The following is a 27,951-nucleotide window of genomic DNA, read 5'->3' as shown; positions in this document are numbered from 1 at the left end:
CGCGATATGTGTCCCGTGTGACAGTGCGGAAGAGAACGCGGAAAAGAGAGCGGAACTTTGCGCTCGCACTCGAAAATCGGAGGGAAGCCTCGCACGACACTGCAACCGATGACGAAGCGGTCTGAATTTTGCATTCGGACGAATTCCTCGCCCTCGAAGTCACGATCGGAATGAAAGACGTCGACGAGCAGAGTTCTCAAAATCAGGCAGGAATGCATCCGAAACGACGATTTCCTAATCCGAAGAAAGTAACGGGCAGACAATTGAGGAGCGTCGATATGTCGAAACGTCGAAGATGACGAAATGCATGGCGATGCATTTATTCCGATCTCATTTTTTTACGTTTGCGCGTGAGTCTTTTTTCAGAGTGGAAGAAAAATTCAATGTAGAAATATCAGAAAATATACAGCGTCCATTTGAGAGTCAAATTAACTTTCTCCGACAGATTTCGGGAGAGGCCGAGATTTCGCAGGATTGGCGATATAAATTTGACCGATTCCGATATAGTCTTTTTTTTAATCTGATTTAAGCGTTTTGGTTGTATTAGGCGAAATGACCAAATAATAGCGAACAATGTCAACGATTATTCGCTTTCTACTTTAGAACATTATCTTTATTATCTAATCCTGTATACATATACGTGAAGGAGATCCAATATATATACAGATAAGTTGGATGATAAAGATCATTTTTATATTTTTTCGGGACAAGTGATAAAGGAAACACACTTAAGATGATATTATAAGAAACAATGAACGAATTTTTCTTTCCTTACGAGAGAATTTTCTCTTAGAATTTATCCTGAAAAAATTATCTAAATAAAGATGAGATAAAAATTTGTAAATTTATTTTATTATTAGATCATATAAAGATAATTTTGTTTTAAATATATCTAGATAAAAGATAAAATTATATGGCGATCCATCTAGATAACTATCAGATAATATTATTTTAAAAGTACCTATATAAACACAGTTAAAAAAAATGTAAATTATGAGAGGGATATAAAAAAATATATTTATATATTTTTATTATTCACTGCTCAACTTCCGCTATTTAAGTATTTTTACGTCTTATGACTCTAAAGTAAATTATCTGAATATTATATTCTAGTGAGATAATTTAATAAAGCTAACACTTCTTTTACCTAAGATATAGATAATACAAATTTGTATTATCTATATAAAGATAAGGTGACGCCAAAATTGTATCTGGATGATCATCTATATAATTTTATTTAGATAACAGCAAACACTGGGTGAATAAAATTCTAAGAGAAAAAATTCTCTCTCCGTGTAGGATTCGACAAGATGAAGAAACTTCGCGTATCCTAGAATGTGTGTGCGTGCACGCAGCCACTCTCTATTACTGTAATAACGTGTCTCGCGAATTTATACGACGAGACACATTTGCGACAATAAGTAACAGAAATGAGTGTATAACGTTACGGTAATGACGACGAGAGTACGCTCGAGAATAAGGCATAGACAGAATTCGCGGACACGAAGATGACAGGAGGAGGCCTCGCGTGCAAAATGCATTTTCCGAATGCAACTAACTGACGTACGTATACATACACATACAATACATGTGTCGGTGTTGCATTATCAAGCTACGCGATCGCGCGTAGACTAACAACGCGAAGTGGTCGGGACGAAATAGATTCGCACGATTAAGACGATAATTAGCGTCGTATAATCGACGAGATGCGAAGACATCTTTTTTCCTTTTTTCTGTTTTTTTTTCTTTCCCTTCCACCAATCTCACGCACGTCGCTGTTTTGTCGCCCTAATTTGATGAATCATCTCCTGCGCTAATTAACCTTTAAATGAATAGTTTGCAAGTTTTATATATATATATATATACATATAAAAGTGTATAAGGATGCATTATCGTTCTCTTTTCACTTTTCTTCTGGGAGAAGAAATTAATTTATTTTTTTTATTTGGCTCGAGATTGTAATAATACGATTTTATTTCGAATTAAATTGAGAGTAATGTTTGCAAGTTTTTTTATATATATAAAATTGAGAAAATTTTATTATAAATATGAGAAAATTGAGAGTAGTTTGCAAGCTTTTTATATATATAAAAGTGTATAAGGATGCATTATCGTTCTCTTTTCACTTTTCTTCTGGGAAAAGGAATTAATTAATTTTTTTTTATTTTGCTCGAGATTGTATAATACGATTTCATTTCGAATTAAATTGAGAGTAATTGACTTTTTAAATAATGTTTTGCCCTTTCGCAAATTTGAAGATTATATTTCTTATACGTTTTGTATTTAATTACTCAATTTAGTCAATTATGAGATTCAGCTTCAACTGTGGACGCTCTGATTCATAATGCTGAAATTAAATGAAAGACTTGCGTTTCCTTCCGCATGTTTTACTTTATCTCGAGATGTAGAAGGAGAGCTGGTAGCGTAGTACCGTAATATTATAAAAAAGTTACGAGCATTAAGCTAAATAGGAAGGGGAAGAGGCAAAGAACAGAATCTCTGACCGTGAGAGAAGATCGCCGTAATCGTAATTAAACGAGTTTTAGCATTTCGTATATCTCATGAAATCTTCTCATTTTTTATCCACTTCATAGTACGGTTTTGCCAAGGTTACACGCTTTTGCGAGATAAAATATCACATATCACATGTACGAATTATATAATACTATATAAAACCATTGAATTTTAAATAAATTTTATAAATTATAAAAATACTAATAATTTAAAAATACACCTATAAAAAAAGAGAATGTGGGTTTTCTATTCATACATTCACTATATATGTTAATTATAAACTTGTATTTCGCTTTTGTACTTTTTAACTTTCACGGCTAAGCTTTCGGAATTTTCCTCTTGTTAATAAAATGTGTATTATTGATCGCAAAAGTTATAAAGAAATATTATCAATACTCCCGGTAAAATAAAGATAACACAGTGTTATAGTGTGATTTTACCAGCTTCAATTCAAGCTTCATTGTTTTCTCCATCTCACGTAATTATTTATTCATTGCACGTCTGTGTATCACCTTATTATCTCGCAGATGTAAGAATAACTCATTAGAGCGAGCTATTTTCTTTGGATTAAGATCATATCTTCGATACAATCGTAGCCGAACATCAATCAACTGACAATCATCTTCCTCACCGTATTTCCGGTGTTCATACTTTGGAGGGACTCTCTAAAATCTAAAAGCATCCGTGTATCGGAGCAATCTTAAAGATACAGCATTTAAACAAATGCGTCATCTTTTATCTTTTTATTTACCTTATTTTTTATCTTTAAATGCATTATACATACTATATATAGAGTGTTTAATATAAAAATAGATCTCGTTATTTGGAGACGATTTTTCTTCAGCAAAAACGTCAAGGGAGGCCATTATTTTTACATGTTCCCAATTTTTGCCGCATCATGTATTTTTATAACTAAACCTTAAATTAAAATTTTATTAAAATAAACTCTACTTTATGGAAATTAATTGGAGAATGTGGTTTTGTTAATATTTGATTTCCACAAGGCTCAGTTTGTTAAAAACCCTTTATTTTCAATCGCTTATATAATATAACTCCAAAATTATTGACGTCTCAATATTTTTACCGAGGAAAAATTGTCTTCAAATAACAAGATCTATACTCGTATATATTTTTGGTGTGACACCTTATGTCAAATATCTCGTACATAAAAATAAATTTTTCAACAGATAAATTTTCGATCCGCAAAGTAAATCCTCGAGGATGACTGTCAGAAATATAATCGTGCGAGCCATCCTTGGCGCAAGAGTAAAGAGACTGAGAATTGATTCGCGGTACGGTTGCGCGAGCTAACGACAGAAGGAAGCGGAGAATCATATGCCTCTCCGCCGCGCCGGAGCAGAATCTCCGGGCGTGAGCGGAAAATCGGCGTACCGTGGACATACACATCTCGCAAGAGAATCATGGCCTCTCCCTCGCCGCCGCCGCTCGCTTGAAGCATCATCATGCGAGCGTCGGCGAGGAGCAGCTCGCATGAGTACAAAGAATTATTACATCTTCGCGGTCTGCTGCACGAGCGACGAGGCAGCACTGCTCTTAGTCATGCTATATCCAAAAGTGGTCTCTCCGAATAATTGACGGCGCGCGCGCAGGAAACCATCGCAGGAAACCTCGTCATCGAATTACCGAGGGAGATGCATCTCCTTCCAGCTCTCGACAAATTATTTCTCTCATAATTCAACTTTTGCGCGAGCGTTTTCTCATCCTGCATTTTCTCTCAGCTATATATAGTTCTCAAAATATATATCTGTCTTTTCTTTATATAAATTATATTATTTTTAATTAATTATTTTAATTAATATTATTTATTATTTTTAATTATTATTATAAAAATTATTAATAATTCAGCTTTTGCACGAGCGTTTTCTCATCCTGCATTTTCTCTCAGCTATATATAGTTCTCAAAATATATATCTGTCTTTTCTTATATAAATTATATTATTTTAATTAATATTATTTATTATTTTTTTATATTATATATTTTTTTAATTATTATTATAAAAATTATTAATAATTCAGCTTTTGCACGAGCGTTTTCTCATCCTGCATTTTCTCTCAGCTATATATAGTTCTCAAAATATATCTGTCTTTTCTTATATAAATTATATTATTTTATTAATATTATTTATTATTAATATTATTTTAATTATTATTATAAAAATTATTATATTATTTTTAAAATATATTTTTATAATAGAGTATAGAAGACAAAATGTTTCACATCACCGTCTGCGAACAAATTATCCAAAAATCAGGGGTCCAAAAAAAAAAAATGTATCGTCCGATCGTTTCGTCAAATCGACACGACCGTCAAGCAAAATCGTTCGTTCGTGAAAGTCAACGAGAGTTAATGACGCGTTCGATGTTCGCGTTTAAGGAAATCGTGGTATCGAAAGTAATTGTCTAACGCCGTTGAGTCCTAAATGAAAAAAAAAAAAAAAATAAAGTAAAATAATGAAATAACCCATATAGGGGACATAAAAATTCGGTTCTTTCTCCTTTGGGTCTTTTTTCAACGGGTTAATCCGGGTTAAACTCGACGCGTTATCGCGTCGAGGTCTTAACGTCACAATAACGTCCGGCCGAGGCGCCTTGCGATTAAACACAGCATCTGCGTGGCCTCCTCTCCGGCACCTGAGTATACACGAACGTCGCATTATCTTCTCTCGGCGAAAGAACATGCCTTTGTCATCCGTTCGACAAACTCTCTTACACGCGCGCGTATAATCGTATCTCTTCGACGTATCTCATCTACGTGCAGAGCCGATATTTGTAACAAATGGCGCGATGACGATAAGTCAAAATATTCCTGCAAATGAGGACGGAGCGATAAGAGCAGGTCGAGAATAATCGTGCGGGATGAGTTTAATCGCGAGAGAGATTGCGCCGATTCCCAATTAACAGGGCATAATCTTTTCGCGCGATCGCGAAAAACTCGTAAATAAAGTGCGCAACAGAGACAAGTGGATTACAGATGTGCAAATAGTCGGCGCGAGGAGGAAATGAGAGAAGCGAGCGCGCGGAATTTTGTGAGAGAAGAATTTTTATGCAGAGTTCTAGTCCTTTATTAAGCTATCGTGAAGATAAACTACTCAGCGAATGGATGTAACACGATGAACCCCATTATAATTTAGATGCTTATAAAATTCAAAAGAAAAGAGGTGTAAAATATTTTACGGTCATCGTTTGAGAACATTGAAGAATATTTTCAAATGACCCTAAAAAGACCGATTTTTTTCTTATATTACGATAACAATATCCTAGTTCGTTAATCTTACAGGTTATATAATTACATAAGTTTGAAGGTTTGGAAGCTATTTTGAGCCGGTTTAATTGCCGTGAATAATTTGTTAAATACAAGAGCTAAATGAAGTTTTTCTTAACTAAATAATAATGCAGATTCAATTCGAAAATAAAGTTAAATGCAATAAATTATGATGTTCTAAAATGTTCTGAAACTGGAAGTCTTATTGGGACTTTATTTGAATGTAAGCTGCTCAATTGTTAGACTCTAGTTCAGATCTGATATAAATTTTTGTTGTAGAAAGAGAATAGGTTTTTCTCCGTCTTTTATAATATTTGTACAGCTTTAAAAAGAAATGATACTAAAAAAGAGGCATATAGACAAAATAAATGACATTTTGTTTCTCAGAAAAACAAATAATAGTTTGTCTACTACATAAATACAATAAATGTATTCAATTTTTATCTCATCTTTATTTATATTTATTATTGTTAGAAAATCTATAAGGATAGATCCGAGAACAGGTTTATATCTGTCAGACGAGAATTATTTCTACATAATTCAAGATAGACCTTAATGTGCATAAAAATGTACAAGAAATTAAGGAAATATTATTGCGTCGATCAATCGCAAAATATTGAATAATTGTATTATTATAAAACATTGATCGTTTTACAACGACTACAACAATTATATTACATTTTCGAGAAGAACATCATTTATTAAGACCATGATGAATAGATTTTAGTCGTAACCAGAAGTTCGTAAATATAAATCGACCAATTTTATTCTAAAACCGGGTTTTTTTTTGCCGCGGCACGTAGAAATGCAAAAAGAATTATACGAATCGATCAATCATGGTCGAGCAGTAAAACTGTCATTTTAAAACTTAGAAAAACATTCCACAAAATTCAAATTCTTAAGTTAAGTCTTTTAGTGCACTGAAAAAAAATGTATTGAATTTGAATAAGTATTTATTTCAATACTGCCAAATAAATCATTTATATATATATATATATATATATATATATATATATATATATATTTGAAACTAATAATATTTATTTATTTAAAATAAATAATTTATTAGGCAGTATTGAAATAAATATTTATTTAATAATGTTTTTCAGTGCGCTCACTTACAAAATTTTTCTATGCTCACTTATAGTGCGAGAACGGTTCGATAATAATTTGTCGATTTGTTCATGGCTCATATAGTGACGACCAAAGAAAGTGTTTTTATGGCCTGCAATGGTCTGCGACTTATACCTACGAATATTTGACATACCTGCGGAAAAGTGAAGAAAAAGCGGCGGACCGTCGTATGGATACACAATAGGATTAGAGTATTTGTTTCTGTCTCTCTTCCCATACTTGTTCCGCAAACCATTCTGTTCTATATACGATCTCTTTCGCGAGCCTGCGGGCGCACAAACGGGTACAATGGTTCTCTCCGTCGACCGGAAGCGAGTTACCTGTCTCCCACGTGTGATGCAGCTTCCCGGCGACCCGGCCAGACTCTCGAAAGTCGATACCTGTGTCCCGCACAGGTACACATAGGTACTTGACATACTTTGACGCTTGAAAAAGAACAATTCGAGCTGCGAAACATTAACCTTGAATCTGTCCGAAAAAGGTCGCGTGTACTCTTCTGGAGAGTTCAAAAGAGAATGTGAAACTCTTCCCATACATTTCATAAATCGCTACAAATTTTACAAATTTCATTTTGGAATTAGAATTCTGATCATTACGTAAGAATGTTTCCTTCAAAAAATTATTTTGTTAATTAAAATCTTTACTGTCGGCTTATTTGATTGAGAATTATAATTTCATTGAATCTTGTTTCAGAAAAAAATATTCTTGCGAAATAGGATATTAACTAATTATTCACCAAAAAATCAGATAAATATTAAATCATCATTTGACGATGGGAAATAAATGGGATCTGACAAACGTAATATGCTTGAAAAATATCGAGAGATATTTTTACGCAGTTCTTCGGTTCTCTCTCCGTTTCGTGCATCCCGTATAATGGTCCCCGTCGACCGGAAGCGAGCTACCTGTCTCCCACGTGTGATGCAGCCTCCCAACGTAATGCGATGCAACGCAACGCGCACTGTCATGCACACAGAAGTGAACACACACGCACACACATACATGGTCGATCGCGTGCGTACGTGTATTACGTGCGAAATGGCACAATATACGAAATCGTATCGACTCGGTAAAGTTTTTGCATTTCCATTGACGGATCTGCATTCTTTATGATTTGCTTTGCATTACGTTTGATATACTTTATATTGTACACATGTTTATATGTATAAATATTTTATATATATATTTTTTTGATTTTTATATTTTTTATTTTTATACTTAGATTTACAACAAAAATTCGATATACCTTACAATATTTTTTAATTTTTGATTAGTATTCTTCAATCTCTGGAAAATATTAAAAATTGCTATCGTGGAATGTCGACTTAATTATCTGATTTTTTAAAAATGATTAGTCAACAACAAAATACTATTGTGACTTTTCTAATTGCGAAAGATAGAGGTTTTTAATAACGCGCGTATCATTTTTCTTTTCATTTTCTCCATAGTGATATACGAATGCATCGTGCAGCAGCCGACGAAGCGCTGCTCATCCTGAATGTGTTTCATTAGATAGATGCACATCTAACTATGAGCGAGTGTGGGTAGATGAGGAGCAGATTACAGATCGCGTCTCCACAAGCGATACAAACTTTTTATGCTCTCCGTGTTTCCGAAGTCTCATTCATCCGCGAACGAGACGTGCCGGAACTACGAATGAACGCCAGCAGTCATTGGTCCGACCAAGTTCGTTCCTCTCTTCGTGAATATGCATCCACGATCTCGAGATCAAATTTTTTTTCTTAAATTCGAGGGCGTTGCGTCGCTTTCTTGATGTTTAAACATTTTTTTTTTTCGAGCTCGAATAAAATATTTCACAAATGAATCACCGTTTCAGTAAATTGTAGGAATGACGTCTAAAAGGTAACAAGGATATAACTTTCTATTCTTCAAAATCTTTCTCAACAAACAAGATTACAAATGACATTTTAGTGACAATTCTCTATGAAAGGTTTTTCTTTTATACGCAAGGTTTTACTCAACTATATACAATATTTATGAAAAATCTCATAATTTGTTTCGTCAACAAGTGGTCCGTATGCTTAATCAGAAAAGTTTATTTTTAACGAGGAAAGCTGTCGAATAGAAATTCCTTCAAATTTTTTTTTCATTTTTAAAAAGAGACTATATAAATACACAATATTATGACTAAAAATTTAATCGTATTTCGAATTTGCAGCTTTTTAGTCATAACATTGTATATTTATATAATCTCTTTTCGAAAATAAAATAATTTGAAGGGATTATTTCACATTTGATTTGCTAAAAATGTGACAAAAAACATAAAGATTGTGATAGAAATGAGTATATTATACTTTTTTCCTCTAATACTATTTTCTCTTTCGTTGCACCGTTATTCGAGAGATGCCATACTCCGTTCGGATATTCCTCGAAGAACGTGTCATTGTGCTTTCTCGTTGCTTCCGGTACGAACGGGAAGCAATTATCGCGATCTCATTTCTGATTTCATTGATCTTTTCTCTATACCGCAAGTTCGTGACGGAAGTATTTCGGACAGGTGGTCCGCGAGCTGCCTCTCGTCGCTCCTCTAAGGCTTCTCGCGTCGTTCGTCACCATATAGAGGTTTCCACGACAAGTCTTTCATTCGGCAAGGTCGCTACATCCCGTCATCTTATGAATACATACATCGTCGGAAATATGAAAGTTTTCCCTTAACGTCGCTTCGAGGAAAGTATCTCGTTTCTCGAATAACAGCCAATCTACACCTCGACGTATATAAATTAGGAATTCTCATATCTCGGACAAATTGTCATTTAATGATTCTTCTCGTTGAGAAAATTCTTGATATTTTTGTACGATTAAATTAATTACACGCATTAATTTTAGAATACGACATAAAAGAATCTTTTCCACCAAAAATAAACGCAAAATATTTGACGACTTTTTAGTTGTGTTTTTAAATGTTTTTATATGATATATTATCGTGTCGTTAAAGTGAAAATTAAGGAGGAGTCGGACGTGTTTGCAAATTTAAGGTAAAGTAACACCGCGAGTCAGACGAGAAAGCTCGTTTCGTTTCTCGTTCAGCGAGAATTCGTTAAAAATAAGTTGGGCAACAAAGCGGCGGTTTGTTGTCAGCGAAATTTCCGCGGCTCGTATAATTGCCGCGGCATTATTAGACACGCGACACATGGCGTATAATTGCACGTATATTGTTCGACCCAGCGTATACACAAGCAAATACCTATATATACGTATCCGCGTGAAACATAAACATATTATACGCGTGTATATCTCATACAATAAGTACGAGAGGAAGAGAGAGAGTGAGAGAGTTCGGTGACCCTCAATAAATAGTATATAGCGAAATTCATTCGCGTATTAGTCATTGCAGGTTGAGTTGCGCGTACAGAATTCCGGAATGCGCTGTCTTCTTCTCTCTGCCTTTGACATTTATATATATATATATGTTTTTGTATACACGTGACAACACGTTGCATCGCAATCGCATACGCCGATTTAACGATAATGTCATTAACCAATGCAACGTATACACGCGATTCCGATCGTTAGCGTAATTTCTACAGACAGACTTGGAAGGATGAATTTTTAAAATTGTCATCGATTAATTTGTCATTTTTTTTGTCCTTAACTATACAAATTTCTAACGATGATATAGCGATTTAATCCCGACGATGTACAGGGTGCATCGGAATAAACGCGCAAAATTTTAGATCTTTGTCGAAAATGAAGAGGGGTTTTATATATTTCTTCCTGAGGAGTTTTCTAAAGAGGGAGGTAAAAATCAAGTTTTTATTTTTTATTTTTTTTTACTTCATTATCACTGTAATTTTTTCCCCATATCTTTTATAAGATTTGTAAAATGTATAAGAATATATTTCATATGAAATTTAATCAGTAATCTTCCATGCATTGCTATTTACATGAGTAATAAAAAGAATATTTATTAATATTTTGTTTTTAAATAAAAACTTAATTTTTATCTCCCTCTTTTTTATATAAGAAACCCCTGTTAATTTTCGACAAAGAATCATCTAAAATTTTTCGCGCTCATTTAGATACACTCTGTATGATTCATTATCGTTTGTCACCGAAATGGGTTAAACCCTAAGCAAACGATAAGCTACCAGAAAATCGATAACAAGCGCCGAGTAAGCGAGAGCGCATGATGATAAAGCGTAGAATTGAACGATTTAACGGTAATCACAATCACTATACCGGATAGAGAACGGTGAGAACGAGACGGAGATGGCGAGCAGCGCGTGCTCCTTGCGTGCACGACGTGCATTAATGATACATACATACATATACATATACATACGTGCCGGGCAGTACCCCATGGAAGGTCGTTGATGAGCATATAATGGTGCTGGGAGAACCGAAGGTTTCTCGCTGTCGTAGAGTTGAGCTAGACAGGTATCTATATTTACACAAGCCGCGCAGACATCTGTTATGCATTTGTAGTGACGCATTTGTATATACAATACGATACATATATACAAAGCAGATTCGACCCGTCATCGGAGTTAGCCACTTATGACCCAGAGTTAACTCGATAATGAACCACGAGCGAGATTCAGCCGTGAAACAACCAATTTAACTGCCAATGTGTGTATACGGAGTGCGATAAATGCGTCATCTTTTCCTAAGTGTCGGGTTGTAAGAGATGTAATTTGTGATGTAAGAGACTGATTTTTTTGAAATTTATTAGTCTCGTTATTTAATATACTTTAAAGAGCACGTGCGAATTGTAAGAAATTGCGTGCGCTCGTATAAGAGATATAATCTATGCATTGAAACATCTATATAGCGATCGCTCTATTTAGAGTTATGTAATGTGTAAAATGTATTTTAAGTATAAATATGTATATTTATGATTTTTTAAAATATTTTTCAACTATATTAATTAGAATTATAAAAAATTTCTATTATAATACTATCGCAATATTTTTATATATTTATAAACAAAGAGGCAGAGATTGATCAAACTTTTTCGAAATTTTAAACAAATTTAATTATTTGTAGAGAATGTAAAGATATATTCAATGAAAAATGGAAAATAATCTTAACCTAATCATGAAAATGAAAACTACTTTGCCGCGTGAAACGAATCTATGTTATTTTTACTTTAAAATATATTATCCAGATCTATAAATTCGTCATTTTGTCGATAACCATTTTTATAACGGATACAAATGCTACACTTTGAAATTTTCTTCTTAAAGGAAACATAGAACTTAAATATGTGATAATGTTCTAGGTGTCTTTGTGGATTTATTTTTTGTTACAAGTGATTTAGGCCTGATTGCACGTTTTGGCTTTAAGGGAGACTTAAATATGTTCTATCTCTCTTTATTTTTTCAAAATAAATAAAATTAAATACATATTTAAGTCTCGTTTAAAACCAAAATGACGTTGATACAATCGGCCCTTGAGATTAAGCTTGTATGGAATAGCAAAATATATTTTTGTTTTTTTTATGTCTAATATTTTCTGTAAATCTATCAACCCTCGTCGACTTCTTTTATATTAATCATTCGTATAAATAATAACGTCTCAGATAGCACAAGTTATTCGAAAAGAATTCATTTGTATGTCACCGATTTTGAGTCCCTTTTCAAATATAATAGAATTCATTTTATAAAATGAATTCTATTATATAATTCTATTATGGAATTCTATTATAGAATTCATTTTATAAAATGAATTCTATATGTATTTGAAAAGGGACTCAAAATTGGTGACATACAAGTGAATTTTTTTCGAATAGCTTGTGCTATCTGGGATATGTATCATACCGATGTTCTCTTTTCTCTCTCTCAGCAAAAAATATATAAAATATAGTAAATGAAGAAATCTCTGTGATTAACTCATGACTAAACGTACCATTACATTTCATGCTAATGAGTTGGAATGCAATTCCAATGGAGAAAGCAACAAGCGATGAATCAACTATAAGGATTAAGAGATAGTGTCCATCTTTTTGATACACGAAGCACGAAAGAATGTGCCGATCATATTATAGAGTCGCCGTTTCTTTTACATTATCGTATCGCGAAATTTGTCGATCGTTAGGACACGCATATAGAAAACGTCAAACGAAGAGACAACGTTAATCTTTTTCCCGCGCCGTCTCTCAATCTTTTTAAAACAGTACTTCCAATTGCTGGTCATACTCTAACGGATAACCTACATTCGAGGCGAACTGATACGTTCACGAGCGTCCACGTGGATTAGCCGGGGTCCCTTTCGTATGTAACTTTCGTAGCTTCCTCTCCTCGTACACCTTTATCCGCGCGTATATCTACGTGAGGGCGCAACAACTTGCGTGCGCGTGTGTGTATGCGTGTGTATATATGTATTCGTCTATGCATGCACTCGCTCAGATATGTTGCGACTCTAACAATAAGTGGGTCTCTCCGTACCGGTGTCTCCCGCTTAAGTTAAGTTGAGCAAGAAAAAAGTCGGGTGTACGAAGCTCCGTCTCTTTCTCTCTCTCTCTCGCTCTGTCTTTTTCTCTCTTCCTCGGCCGGTGGCATCTGCTTGATCGAATTTTTCAGGAGGATCGAGAGAGGGCCGTACAATTTGTATTGTATAAGTGTGAACCGTCATCTCTCTCTCTCTCTCTTTCTCATCGTGTCACCGTTTTCACACCATCTGTGACACAGTGCTGCTTTTCCGGTCCGTGAAGGTAAACTTGAAGTTTCTATAACGCGACGAAACGTCAAGATTTCGTAAGAGGTGAGGCTGCCTTTCTGCTCGCCGCGAGATATTAAGTGTGCCATTTATCTCCGAAGGCTAAATGATTTCGATTTTACCAGATATGTGTCGCAGATACGCTGATAATTCAGAGAATATTATTTGAATAAAGCGAAGTATATAGTAAAAAATATCTACAAATTTTTTAAAATATTTAGATTTCACATTCTGCAGATTCTGCACATAGATTTACACGATTCTGAATCTAATTTTATTCTAAAATAATTATGAGATTTCCCTATGATTTAAGATTTGTAAAAATATCTTTATTTATCTCGATTATAATAACATCGCGTTACTTTTCGCTTTACGAAAGTATTAAGTAAATTTGATAGATAAAAAATTGAGGCTGTCCCAGAGTATAAAATATTATGCTAAGATGCTCAGAGTATAAAATTCATATTAAAATAATTGGATATATGAAACAAAATTTGCAATCAAAATTATTTAACATTTATATAATAGCTCACACAGGAAATATCGTGATTTAATCTAATTCATTAAATCTGATAGAAAAAGATGTGACTATCTCTTTCAAGCGATCGCGAGATAGTGAAATACAACATTATCTCGAGATATGAGAATATTTCTCACGTAAGACGTAATTTTGTACAAATCCATTCAATCATTTACAGCCACATTTTATAGTTTTTATCCATTTTTTATACATAAATCGAGCGAGCACGATTAAGAATTTTCTATCGTGACCAGATTTGATTTATCTTAGAAAGAAAAATTCGTCATTAGGAAGTGGACTTATAAGTAACTTTTGAGTTGATTAAGCAAAAAAAAAAATAATAAAGGCGATAGAAAGAATACAGAAAGAGCCGTTTCTTCCAGATGACGTTATCTGTCTCGCGCAAGATATGTCAGTTAATCGAAAACTGCGTTGCTACGATTGTGACCGTAATCTAATCTGGACCACCTGGACCGCTAATTACTTGGCATGTTTTATCGCCGTTGTTTCTGTCGATATTCACAGATATATCAAACGAAAACGATCGCTCGGGAACATATGACTTTTTATCAGGAGCGCGAGACTTTGACCTAATCCATACCGGATGGACCATACGCACATACCGGATGACTCATTATATTACAAATATAGGTGAGGTAAGGACGCAAACAAGAGCGATCTAATCGCGACGACGTTACTTATCGGCTATTCTAGAGTTTTACAAAACGGAGAAGTTGTCGACGTTGCAGCATCACCGACACGCACCTTCATTTCTCAAGAATGCTAGTGGAAAAACCGTCGATCTTCTGACGTATACTCGATAAGATTCTTTTAAACACCTTTTGATAAAATTTTTTTTGAGGTCTCTTAGATTTTGTTTTTTTTTTAATTATTGACGACGTCGCAGCATCACGCACCTTCATTTCCCTCTCTCTCTCTTTCTCGCTCTCCCTCTGTTTCAAGGAAGCTACAGTGGAAAACACATTCGCATCTTCTGACGTGTAGTCGATAAGATTTTTTTAAAACACATTTTGATAAAATTCCTGGAAGTTTCTTTTGAGATTTTATTATAATTTTTACTCACTGTAAATATATTGCTGTTGCTAACAATTTCAATAGGTTTAGAAATCTTTTTGTTAAGCTAAAGATTTGAAAAAGAAAACTTTATTTTTCAGAGACTCTTTTTCTCTTTCACACAGAGAAATATTAATGAGTTTAATGTAAGGGCAAATATTTGTTTATTATAATTATGGACGGATTATTTCTTTTATCTCATATATATCCGGCGAGGAGACTTATACAGAGACAGCCTAATGGTTAAACTTATCGTTATAAAACTTTAAATTGATTATATTCTTGAAATATATAATACGTACAAACATGAGAAAATTAGTTAAATTTAGCTAAATTACATTAAATATATGTTGTTTCTGATCATAGTATCTCTTATACTTTCAAGCTACAATTTTCATACATATTTCTTATAAATTGAGATACAGAGATCACTAGAAATGGTTGACGTCACAGGTAATTAGCTCATCAATTCCGGAAATTTTTCTTGATTTCTACAATTTTCCAAAAAATTGAGAAATAACATATCTGTCACTTCCGACTCTCATCTGTGATTCACAATTATTATACACAAATATACATATACACATATATGTATATATCTTTATTATTATTATTATATACCATATATAGTTATTTAAACAACGAAAATAAAAACTAAAGAGACAAGGGATTATTTAAAGGTAGAGAAAGAGGGAATTAAATTAGTGTTAATTTTTATGTTATACTCAATTAAAAATAAAATATTATAAACAACTGATGACATCACGTTTTCTAGTTGATACTAGATAGATGTTATCTCTTAACAAACATCTCAATTGCTTAAACGAATTTTCCTTGAAAATAAAACGACTTTAAGTTAATTAATGTATTACTATATTTATGTGTTAAATTGCATACAGCGTTATGAAACGCATTATGCAGGCATACTTGTTTAGTTTAATTAATTAATCTATTATTTGCATAAAATCTGTTGCCCGAATCAAAAATCGAATCATTCAGTTACCTTAACTATAAACGGAAATACAAGAAAAGCAATAATATTTTTGATATTTCTGGTGCTCGATCTGTAAAATTTTTATATAATCCTGTTTAAAATCTGAAGAATATAAAAAATGGATATTTTATGGAGATGACACAGACGGAACAATATCATATATTCTAAAAAGAAGAAAGCGTGAATCAATACACACACATCCATCTCTCCGAATATAAAAAAGAAAGAAAAGAAATATTATGATGAGAAATACATATCAAAATTACGTTTTGTAGAGTGTTATAAAATGAAAAAAAGAAAAAAAAATACAATGTGTCGTTGACTTCGCGATAGAAGAATCTATAAAAAGGAAGTCTGCTTATTCTGACAATGATAATCTCTTGAAACTTTGAAATATATTTATTAATAATATATCAACCAACAGAAAAAATTCCAAACTTTGCCTCACATCCTATAAGCGCTCGATAAACTTCTTTTATAACTTAAAATTGCATTGTTTTATTACCAATAAGTCAGTGACAATGTCTTAAAATATAAATATGAGAGGAATTTTGAACTTATCGTCTCGAAAGGCAGACTAAGGGAAATTCATCACTTACTAATTTCAAAAATATAGCCATGTGAAATCGGATGACTCATTTTGAATAACCCTGTATTACAAAATCATTTTGAAAAGAATTTTCCTCTTAAAATATATCTTAATGATTAGTGCGTGCTAAACACAGAAGAAAGAATGTCGGCGCCAGATGGTTGTTCTTTCGTATTCTCAGAATTATTCTTTCAGCTATATTATTTGAATAAAGTATATGCCACGAATATCCCTTTTATTTCTCAATGGCATATAACAATGACTGATGAAACTATAAAAAATGCGAAAACCGCGCCGCTGGAAATTCTATAGCGAAATATGCTTTTTTCTTGTATAGAGAAAAGCGAGCTGAAAGAGAGGACGAGAAAACGAATGAGAAAACGAAAAAATCAGGAAATATCTTAATTTTTTTTAAACACACATCGGTGATGTATCGAAAGCCTTGTATTCTAGTTTTAAATTCCAATTTCCATTTCAATTTTAAAAAAATTTTACAGCCAAGAATATTTTTCTTTTATGTACGTTTCATAAAAATTCGAATTGATTTTTATATAGAATTATTTTCTGTAACAAATTATTTCTCTTAACAAGAATACGTTTCTGAAGATCTCTCCTGTCCGGTAACGTATTCGAAGGGGATTGGAAAAGTTATCCGTGTATCCTCCAATAGAACAAAAGCCGGATAAAAGCTTAAACTGCGGACCTTTTTTCTTTTTTTACAATGGTGTGCCGGAGATTCTGAACAATGATGAAGGGTTGCCCCATCTTCTCTGCTTCACGGTCTCTTTTGCAGCATCTGGTCATCGGGTCAATCTCGTGATCCGACTTTAGTCAACTAAAGTGACTAACAAGTCCAGGTATCGAGAATTAACATAAGTGTCTTCTTTGGCTGGTTTTGTCATGTTTGAACGTATATATAATAATACGTATAACCCGAACTAGCCTTGGCGACTTGAGATATTCCTCTCATCCTGATAAGTAAGAAACAGTTTTCAACATAAGAGATTAGTTGGTTGCTAGGAATGCGGCTCCTTGTGGCTCCATTGTAATCGTCAAGGTTTTCACTTATAGATAAGATGAAAAAGAAAAATAAAATAAAATAGATTAGGCGGATTAGTATATAATTTCGATAATAACAAGACGCTTCTGGATCTGAATTTTCTGAGGATATAACGCTATTTAATTATTATTACTATTATCGTCATCGTTGATTTTTTTTACTAGTATTCATTCGATTTATTTACTTCTGAAATATATTTTATTCGATAAGATACGGATGCATTTGCTGTAAACAAGGCTCTCTCTGTTTGACAAATACAATAATTTGTTTCTTCTTGCGATTTTTCTTTCAGAATCGTGAAAATGGCGTATTGACTAACTGTTTCCACTATGCCTTGACGAAACTCGCAAGTTCGAGCATGCATTATCTATGAAACTTTAACGCTCGCGGTCATCTAGCCAATGACGTTGACCTTGCGTCTTATCATGTAGAACTGCCACGAACGGTCTTGAATAACAATTTGAATAACGTTTCACGTGTCATCGCAGATCTTTCCTGGTCGCATTCGCGCATAATTGAATATAAAAAAGGCGTTTTATTTCTCTAATTGTTTTTTCCCGTCTAATATTTCTGCGACGATTCTATACGTCGCGCAATATTGCTCCGAAATCATTTCATTAATTAAGAATTTAACAAGGCTCTGTAATATAAATATAAATATAATAATTGAGCGTCAAACAGGCAATAAGAGCCAAATCGCGGATGACAGTGCGTTATCCCAACGCGAAACTAAATTTTTTCGTTAGGATTAAAAACCTGTGCACAAGGCACTAAATTTTACTTGGCCAAGATTGAAAATTGGAATAATCTCTTTACAAGAGATTTAATTCCATACATCCCCTTAAAGAGATAAATGCGAGAGAAAAATATAGATCCGAAAGTCGTTTCATTAAACTTCTCGACGAAAGGGCAACGGAAGAGAGGGTATAACCTGGTTTCGAGATAGAAAGACTCTAAATCAGGTGAGGCAATAAGAGGCAAATCGCGGATGACAGTGCGTTATCCCAACGCGAAACTAAATTGTTTCGTTAGGATTAAAAACCTGTGCACAAGGCACTAAATTTTACTTGGCCAAGATTGAAAATTGGAATAATCTCTCTACAAGAGATTTAATTCCATACATCCCCTTAAAGAGATAAATGCGAGAGAAAAATATAGATCCAAATATCGTTACATTATACTTCTCGACGAAAGGGCAACGAAAGAGAGGGTATAACCTGGTTTGGAGATAGGAAGACTCGAAATCAGGTGAGGCAATAAGAGGCAAATTGCGGATGACAGTGCGTTATCCCAACGCAAAACTAAATTGTTTCGTTAGGATTAAAAACCTGTGCACAAGGCACTAAATTTTACTTGGCCAAGATTGAAAATTGGAATAATCTCTCTACAAGAGATTTAATTCCATACATCCCCTTAAAGAGATAAATGCGAGAGAAAAATATAGATCCGAAAATCGTTTCATTAAACTTCTCGACGAAAGGGCAACGGAAGAGAGGGTATAACCTGGTTTCGAGATAGGAAGACTCGAAATCAGGTGAGGCAATAAGAGGCAAATCGTGGATGACAGTGCGTTATCCCAACGCGAAACTAAATTTTTTCGTTAGGATTAAAAACCTGTGCACAAGGCACTAAATTTTACTTGGACACGGCCAAGATTGAAAATTGGAATAATCTCTCTACAAGAGATTTAATTCCATACATCCCCTTAAAGAGATAAATGCGAGAGAAAAATATAGATCCAAAAATTGTTTCATTAAACTTCTCGACGAAAGGGCAACGGAAGAGAGGGTATAACCTGGTTTCGAGATAGGAAGATTCTAAATCAGGTGAAGCAATAAGAGGCAAATCGCGGATGACAGTGCGTTATCCCAACGCGAAACTAAATTTTTACGTTAGGATTAAAAACCTGTGCACAAGGCACTAAATTTTACTTGGCCAAGATTGAAAATTGGAATAATCTCTCTACAAGAGATTTAATTCCATACATTCCCTTAAAGAGATAAATGCGAGAGAAAAATATAGATCCGAAAGTCGCCGAATCGTTTCATTAAACTTCTCGACGAAAGGGCAACGGAAGAGAGGGTATAACTTGGTTTCGAGATAGGAAGACTCTAAATCAGGTGAGAGATCGATGAATCGGTGCCGCGGACTCGCCCATCCTTTTCCAGGAGGGAAGCATCGCCCGTCGTCATCAGACTCGGGAACACGTAGATGGTAAAGAGACGACCCATCGAGGAGGGTGATCGCGTGCTAGTGTGGGTGGCAGATGCGTTAGGCGCCGACTCGGCTTGTGAACGCGTGTAGTGGTAGCACATCGGCGCCTGTTTGCGAGACAGACGGAGAGAGAGAGAACCAGCTAAAGAGGACGAGTAGGGGAAGAGGAGACAGAACGGTGAACACGACGAGGCGAGAAGGGCGGAGGTTTGCTCCGCTGGAAAACGTATGTACGTACATGGGCGTCTGCAAGAAGGGGCAATGAGACAGTCGGTATATATGTATACGCGAAGAGCAGATGAATATAACAAATCGTACATCTATAGAGAGAATTTTCTCTTATTTTTATACCCGATAAATTATTTAACAATATAATAGAGTATATACTCTCTGATTAATATTTTTACACCTCGAGAAATATTAATCAGGAGATGAATATAGTCTTAAGAAATCGTACATAGAGATAATTTTTTCTTATTTTTACCCGAAAAATTGAGGGACAATATATAATATTGGAAGAATTTTATTATCAATAAAATATATTAATATCCACAATAAGATGGAAAGATCTGTTCGATTAATTTTACTATGTACATATCAATCAAAATTCTGAAAATACCATATTGTTCCACGACTGCCACAAGGGTAGGCTTTCAGGGTAAATTCTAAGAGAAATCCTTCGATGGTGTGTGGTCCCAAATAATGGACGATAAATAATTCGGATTTCATTGTGCAGAAGATAATTATTAATATTTTTTGACCAACTGTCACACACATGTGTCAAATATTTTATTTTCATATAGATCCCCACATATTGATTTTTTCTTATTCCTGTTCTTCCAGAATTTAGTTGTACCCGAGAAAATATGGTATATATTTTTCTAGTTGATTTTTTTAAATTGAATTACAATATTTATGCACATTATAGACACGCAGAAAACCAAATAAATGCGAAAGTTTCCTACGATAAAAAAAATTTACTCGAACACAAGTATGCGGGCATATAATGCGCGAAAGAATGATGACAAAATCGCATGTCTGAGATTTTTCTTCTAATTCGTTAGAAACGTAGGAATGTAAATATTTTCCGTCTCTCTTTTCCCTACTTCAATAAAAAGATAGCATTTTGAAGTATTATTGATGACGCAACTCTTATCAGTTAGCAATTGATTTACACGCTATAAAACCTATGGATGCAAAGCAAATGGACCTTTGGATGTAGTTATATGTCGAAAATTATTTAATGAAACGTTAAAAAATATCTTATTAAAATAATTATAAAAAGATGTATACCTGCATATACAATCGAATATTTAAAAATATTTTATTCTATTTTATTTTATTATAGTATTTTTATTTCAAAATATTTCTCATTGAATTTACGTACGCTAATTACGTAATGCATAACATTTTATCATAATAATTATGGTGTCAATATAATATAAACCCCAATGAAAATAATGAATTACTACTATATCCATCGAATTTAAATTTATGAAACTATTATGTTTCACACTCTGCCATCTTCTTTGAATATTAACTCATCTATAAAATTAATGTGCACTGCTTATCTCTTATCAGTTAAATCGCATTTATATCAACGTAACTCTCATCATCTCATACTTATCTAATATATTTTATCAATATTTTATTTCCTTTTAAACGCACAATACGCGGAGAATTTTCTCGTAGAATTTACCTTGAAAATCATTATATATACAATCGTGAGACAATATGGTATTGGAAATATTTTATAAAAGAGTTTCTCTGATTAATATCTACTGCAATAAGATATAAAATATATTCGATTAATTTTTTATGTAATAGTAAAATTTCGAGAATATATATATATATATTTTTTTTTTATTCCATTTAGAAAGAATTTTCTCTTTGAATTTCTCGAAATTTTACTATTACATAAAAAATTTCGAGAAATTCAAAGAGAAAATTCAAAGAGAGAATATATATATATATATAAATTTTTTTTTTATTCCATCCAGAAAGAATTTTCTCTTTGAATTTCTCGAAATTTTACTATTACATAAAAAATTTCGAGAAATTCAAAGAGAAAATTCAAAGAGAGAATATATATATATATATATATATATAAATTTTTTTTTTTTATTCCATACAGAAAGAATTTTCTCTTTGAATTTCTCGAAATTTTACTATTACATAAAAAATTTGATATATATATATATATATATATATATATATATATATATATATATATATATATATCAAATTTTTTATATATATATATATTCCACATCCTTGAGACGATCTCGCATCGCGCCACTAATATCCTGTACGGCGAAAAATGCGATGGGCGGGAAAAAAAAGGTCTCCCCGAGGTAAGGTCAAGAGCGCAAATATTTCTCGGGGGAAAGCAAAGAGAGAGAAAAAAAAAAGAGCGAAAAAAAAAAAAAAGGGGGATAAAGAATCCAGCTCGGAAAGAGAGAGAGAACATTTCCATTCGGGCGCCCATGTATCCAACGTAGATGTGTTCGGCTCTCACCTGAAGGGGTGCGGGCGGACAGAGAAGCAAGAGTGGGGATGATCGGCTGAGTGGCGAGAAGAGTGGGTGCGGGTGAAGCGAGACGCTGCGCGCGCGCGCGCCGCGGACGGCGGACCAATCGGAGGAAGGGATGATGAGGTAGCGGCGCGAAACAGGCCGAGAGAAACTGTCAGAGGCATTACTGCGCGGCGAGTCGGCCCGTCGCGACCCGTTCTCTCCCATGGATCTCCGGGGCTCCTCTCGTCTCTCTCATCGCCCGTACCTCTACCTCCCCACCAAACCGAACAGAGAGGATCGCATCCCCCGCCCACCCTCCTCCACCACCTTTCCCGCTCCTACTCTTGCCGCCGTGTGGTCGGTCGCCCCCGCCACGCGCGTCTCTTCGCTCCCTCGAGAGAGGTCCCTCTCGTTTCGGGATCACCTCAGGCTCAGACGCCCGGAGTACCACGAAGCGGACGGCGCGCGGTTTGAGAAACGAGCTCCAGTGCGTTGTTGTACGTCGAACGAGGACGAGACGCTCTCGGAGAGACACTTCTGCATCCGCGACCTGGAACTCGATCGATGTTAACATCCCCTGACGAAAGAGTGATATACGCGTTTTTACGGACGACTCGTTGGATTTCCCATATCGGAGCACAAGTAGCGTACTCCGATTCTCTCTCGTCTGGATCAATCTCCTCCCGGACTTCGAGGGTGGGTGGGGGTGGGCGAACGATTCCGAATAAGTGTATATACGCGATTAGAGTTGGGTGTGTGTCATCGCGGCGCTATACTCCTCGTCTTCAGAGACTGGTGCGTTAAAGTGTGAATCTTAAGTTCGCTCGGATGCTGGAATTCGGAGTTCATTTCTCGTTGGTGTGACACCTCGGCCGAGGAGCCGAACTCGTCTCTGTCCCCAGCATCATGGAATATTCGAAGAAAGGTATGTCTGTTTAGAAATTCTCTCAAGGTAGACTCTCTTTAGTACCTTGGTAAATAATCCATCTCTCCGCGTATCCATCTCTGTTTAGACAGGTTTCCTAATGTTTACTATATACAGTTTTTATCTCGCCAAGTCAATTTTTTTTTTCCACGTAAAGAATCTCGCGATTTGCCGATCAGAATTGATTTCGTCCGAACTCTAACAGTCAACGTATCCCGAGGATGTTCGAATATCCTCTGAAAATTTTTCGGATAGTTTGTCCTATTAGGGAAGGTATCCTATTAGTGTGTCACGTGAAATTTTGCAATATTTAAACGCAGAGTTGCGGGCGATTGATTCACCTGTTTTCGTCATGGTCTGAGTCGAGAGATCCCGCGAACGAAGCTCACCCAACTTCGAGATAACGAGATTACATCAATTGTATTGGTGACGCAATTCGAGGTATCGCGCGCGAGTGCTTTCGATCATCGGATCTGGTTTTTTTTTTTTTTTAGCAAATCTTTCCGACAAATTTGCGTCCGCTTCTTCAGGTTGTTGGATCTTAAGAGACGCCCGTAGACAATGTGACAATTATTTATTTTTTTTTTTTTACCGAAACTGAAAAATATTGGGGGAACGATGTTGAAAATGGTTGTTGGATCTTAAGAGACGCCCGTAGACAATGTGACAATTATTTTTTTTTTTTTTACCGAAACTGAACATGTTGAAAATGGTTGTTGGATCTTAAGAGACGCCCGTGGACAATGTAACAATTATTTTTTTTTTTTTTTTACCGAAACTGAACATATTAAAAATGGTTGTTGGATCTTAAGAGACGCCCGTGGACAATGTAACAATTATTTATTTATTTTTTTACCGAAACTGAACATGTTGAAAATGGTTGTTGGATCTTAAGAGACGCCCGTAGACAATGTGACAATTATTTTTTTTTTTTTTATTGAAACTGAAAAATATTGGGGGAACGATGTTGAAAATTATCGCGTGCAAAAAATGACGAACTGTTCTTCGAGAATTTCGCGTCTCCGATGAAAATTCTTCGATCGATATCGAACCATTTCTCTTTTTTTTCTTGAATAATTTCACGTCATCAGTGTCTCATCGATGTTCTTGACGATAATGGCAGAAGGGGTAGCTTATAAATGTCAGAGGGTGCGCAGATCTAGACGTCGCGATGGTGACGTGTCGAAATTCTAATTTCTCTATCTTTCTCTTTAAAGATCGAGATGTATTTAGAGGAGAAACGAACAGGGTAAAACCAAATTGAAATAAAGATTTTTATCTGAAAGAAAATGCTTTTGTGATAGTCCGACCGATAGATTTCCTTTCCAAATATCAATTAAAGCCAATATTGATTTAATGCATTTTTAGATATAGAAAATATTTTCCATGTAATTTTGGACGCATAACGTAACAGATTTTTATAACTTCAAAGAATTATGTAATTTTGCTACAGTAAAGAAGCTGCGAAATGAGAGACAAAAAAAATTCGAAAATAAAAAAAATATCTTATTTATGAAAAAAAAGAACTTATTTTAGACCGTTTTCTTTACGAACGAGTATCTTTTTCTTCTTACTAATACTTATATGATATATTTAAAATAAAAGCACGAGATAAAGGAATAAGAAAGAAAATCTTTGTCTTCAATCTCGAATGATTAAGATGCGTGATAATATGGTGACATGAGTGATATCGGGTGTTTCAGATATTCCCCCACAACACATATTGCTTTCTAAAATTTAATAATTGTTTTCTTAATGATATTATGAAAGTTCAAAGAATACATCTCTGATTGTCATCGTGAGATAGTCATTTAAATTCTTCAAAACTGATGAAAGATTAATTACGCCAACTCATTTATAGGGTTAATAGCTCCATTAGAATTTTATTGGATAAACATATTAAGAAGAACTTTACTTTTTTTGGTATTCTTTATCTTTATCGTCAAATATATTTTATATATGTGTGTCGAACGTTTTTAGACGTCCGGATATTATCCCGAAAAAAAAAACTGTCTTTCTTTCTTTCTGATAGAGAGAGCACAGGGATGATTATACGAGCGGCTCCACGAAGCCTGAATAAGGGTGTGGTGCAAAAGTCAACCGCTCCCTTTTTCACCCCAACGAAGGGGCGCCCTTCGGTAACGAGATAGATTAATTAGCGATGTTTATATTGACAAGAAAATGCATGCGTTGTTAAAACTTTCGCAACAACTAAAAACTGCACTGTGAACAAAGAAATCGACCTGCAATTCATCGAAATAAAAATCACTCCTAACGCATATTTTTCTCCAATAAATTTATCGATGAGAAATTTTATTATTTTCGTCATACTATAAAGGATTTTTCAACGAAATTTTGAAAACATTTCTTTCATATATCTTTACGCTTAATTTTTTATTGAGAATCAAATATTAAAATATTTTTCAACATTTTTTTAAGCGTCTTCTGTTTGACATTAAAAGATAATTATTCTAATAAATAGACGACGCTATTCATTGTCAGACAAAAAAAGAGATGTCTCAATTAAGCTTGAGTCAATATTTAATTTCATGCACAGAATATTATTCGATGAAGTAGAATGAAAAAGAGAATCACAGGTGGCGAGTAGTCGGCCTTACTTTGTGTGAGAAAATAAGAGTGCTGGTTAATGGATTTTTCTTGGAAATGCGTTGTAAAGATTATACTATTTACGTCGTAAGGACTATACTATTTATCAAATACGTTGAAGGTAACGAAAAACCTCGAGTTCTGAAAAAGATTCATGAGATGTGCTTCATCCTTCATTCATTTCTTTATTCTCCAGATTCGATCGAAAGCAAAAAATAAAACCATTGATCGAAACTTATTTTGTGAAACCTAATTTAGATCCAAGATTAAACCAGGTTCTCTTTCTGTCAACAATACATAGCAATACACTATTAAATTACCGCAAGAATTCAACACTAATCAAATGATGTACTGCATTAAAATTCACCATCTTATATTAATAAAGCTCGAGATTATAGATTTTTCTAAAGGTCCAGATTTTTCTCGCGAGTAAGAAAATTCGCAAAATCGTAGAATAATTTTTCCGAATGAATCAGACTGATCCTTGAGGGAAAAATTCGATACGAGGATGATCGATATCTCGCGGCTAAAGATCAGACGTCCGTCACTTTCGCATCATCGCCTTTTCCACCCTTCTTTTCTTTCCTCGCTACCCCGCTGAGGCGTCGTAAGGTCGGTCTAGAATTTGTATAGGCGTTATTCTATAGATGCGGTCGTAGGTAGCTAAGTCGGTATGACAACCGCGTCTAGGTACATGCGGAAACACTCGGTTGGGCCACGTATACGATTGGTACTTTGCGGGACATCCTCGCACAGGGCACCTCGCCAACTCTATTTCACCCCCTCACGGTCGTGCAATTAATGAGCCACGATACGGACAGACCATTTTTTTCTACCTATGTAGTACGCGCCTCTTGCAAATGTGCAAACCCGAGAGAAACGTCTTCGATTTTATTTTATTTATTCATTTATATGGTAAATGGGAATTTACCCCTTTTAGTTACATACCAAAGTGTAATAATAATACAAATTTATTGAAATTTCGACCTAACTGGCCAGTACAATTTAATTAGAAACACTACGTTTCGACCCTTAGATACGGGTCCTTTTCATAAGTGTAACTTTTAAGATGTTGATTCAACAGCAGTAAAATTAGGTCGAAATTTCAATAAATTTGTATGGTTTTACTCATCACTGGCGACTTCATTAATTTTATCGTTATATAATAATAATAATAAAGGATCGGTAAAGTATGACGAAGTAAATATAATTACAATAAATCAAATGAGAGAAAAAAGAGAAAGCATTTTGTGATAAATGTAAAATATTTCTTCGATTTTTGGGGGAATTTTGCTGTCTTTATCTCAATATTCCGATATATAGAGATACGAATGTTGGAAGAGAGATAAAAATCGATATTGCGATCTGCGAGTTATATCGGTGTGTTAAAATGAAATTATAAAATCGCGCGTGGCCTAAATTTCTGGAGGAATTTAAGAACGAAGTTTGATACGTTTCGATTGACGGCATCAAAATTTCGGCACTATCTGAGATTAAGATACGGAAGCTGCGCAATATATTTATGAATTTCGAAATAAAAACGTGAAAGTATCCCGAGGATAGAAATCTTGCTAAATATATCTGTCATATAATAAATCAAAAAATAAATTGGAAATAACTTTGCCTGAAAAAAAGAAGAAAAATATATCAATTCTAACCATCTCGGTTCTTTTCACTTTTGTGATTTTGCGATACGATCTCGAATTCAGATTAAAAAGCAATACAGCGAGCGAGTAATCTTGCAATATCTAATGTCAAAAATTTAATTACATTTTTAATGATTTACATACATCTATCGCAGAAAGTATAAATTCGAAAAAAATTGATTATTGAACCACTGCAAA

At 34.3% G+C, this 27,951-nt stretch overlaps 1 protein-coding gene across 2 annotated transcripts in view; it reads left to right on the top strand.

The window, feature by feature from the left end:
• The window catches only part of LOC114944622 (uncharacterized), a 109,284-nt gene that overhangs the window by 65,891 nt on the left and 15,442 nt on the right, over window positions 1-27,951 (top strand). Inside the window, exon 1 of one of the 2 annotated variants that reach the window (XM_085483402.1) lies at window positions 22,770-23,500. The exons of the other annotated variant lie outside the window; for it this stretch is intronic. Coding sequence (XP_085339528.1) covers window positions 23,482-23,500 — 19 coding nt within the window. The 5' untranslated portion in view covers window positions 22,770-23,481. Of the gene's footprint in view, window positions 1-22,769; window positions 23,501-27,951 lie in introns of those variants that run through there. 2 annotated transcript variants of the gene reach the window in all.

Source organism: Nylanderia fulva, unplaced genomic scaffold, assembly GCF_048542155.1.
Source record: "Nylanderia fulva isolate GAGA-0341 unplaced genomic scaffold, ASM4854215v1 Scaffold25, whole genome shotgun sequence".
In the NCBI taxonomy this organism is placed as follows: domain Eukaryota; kingdom Metazoa; phylum Arthropoda; class Insecta; order Hymenoptera; family Formicidae; genus Nylanderia; species Nylanderia fulva.
This window is presented reverse-complemented; position numbering and strand designations above follow the sequence as displayed.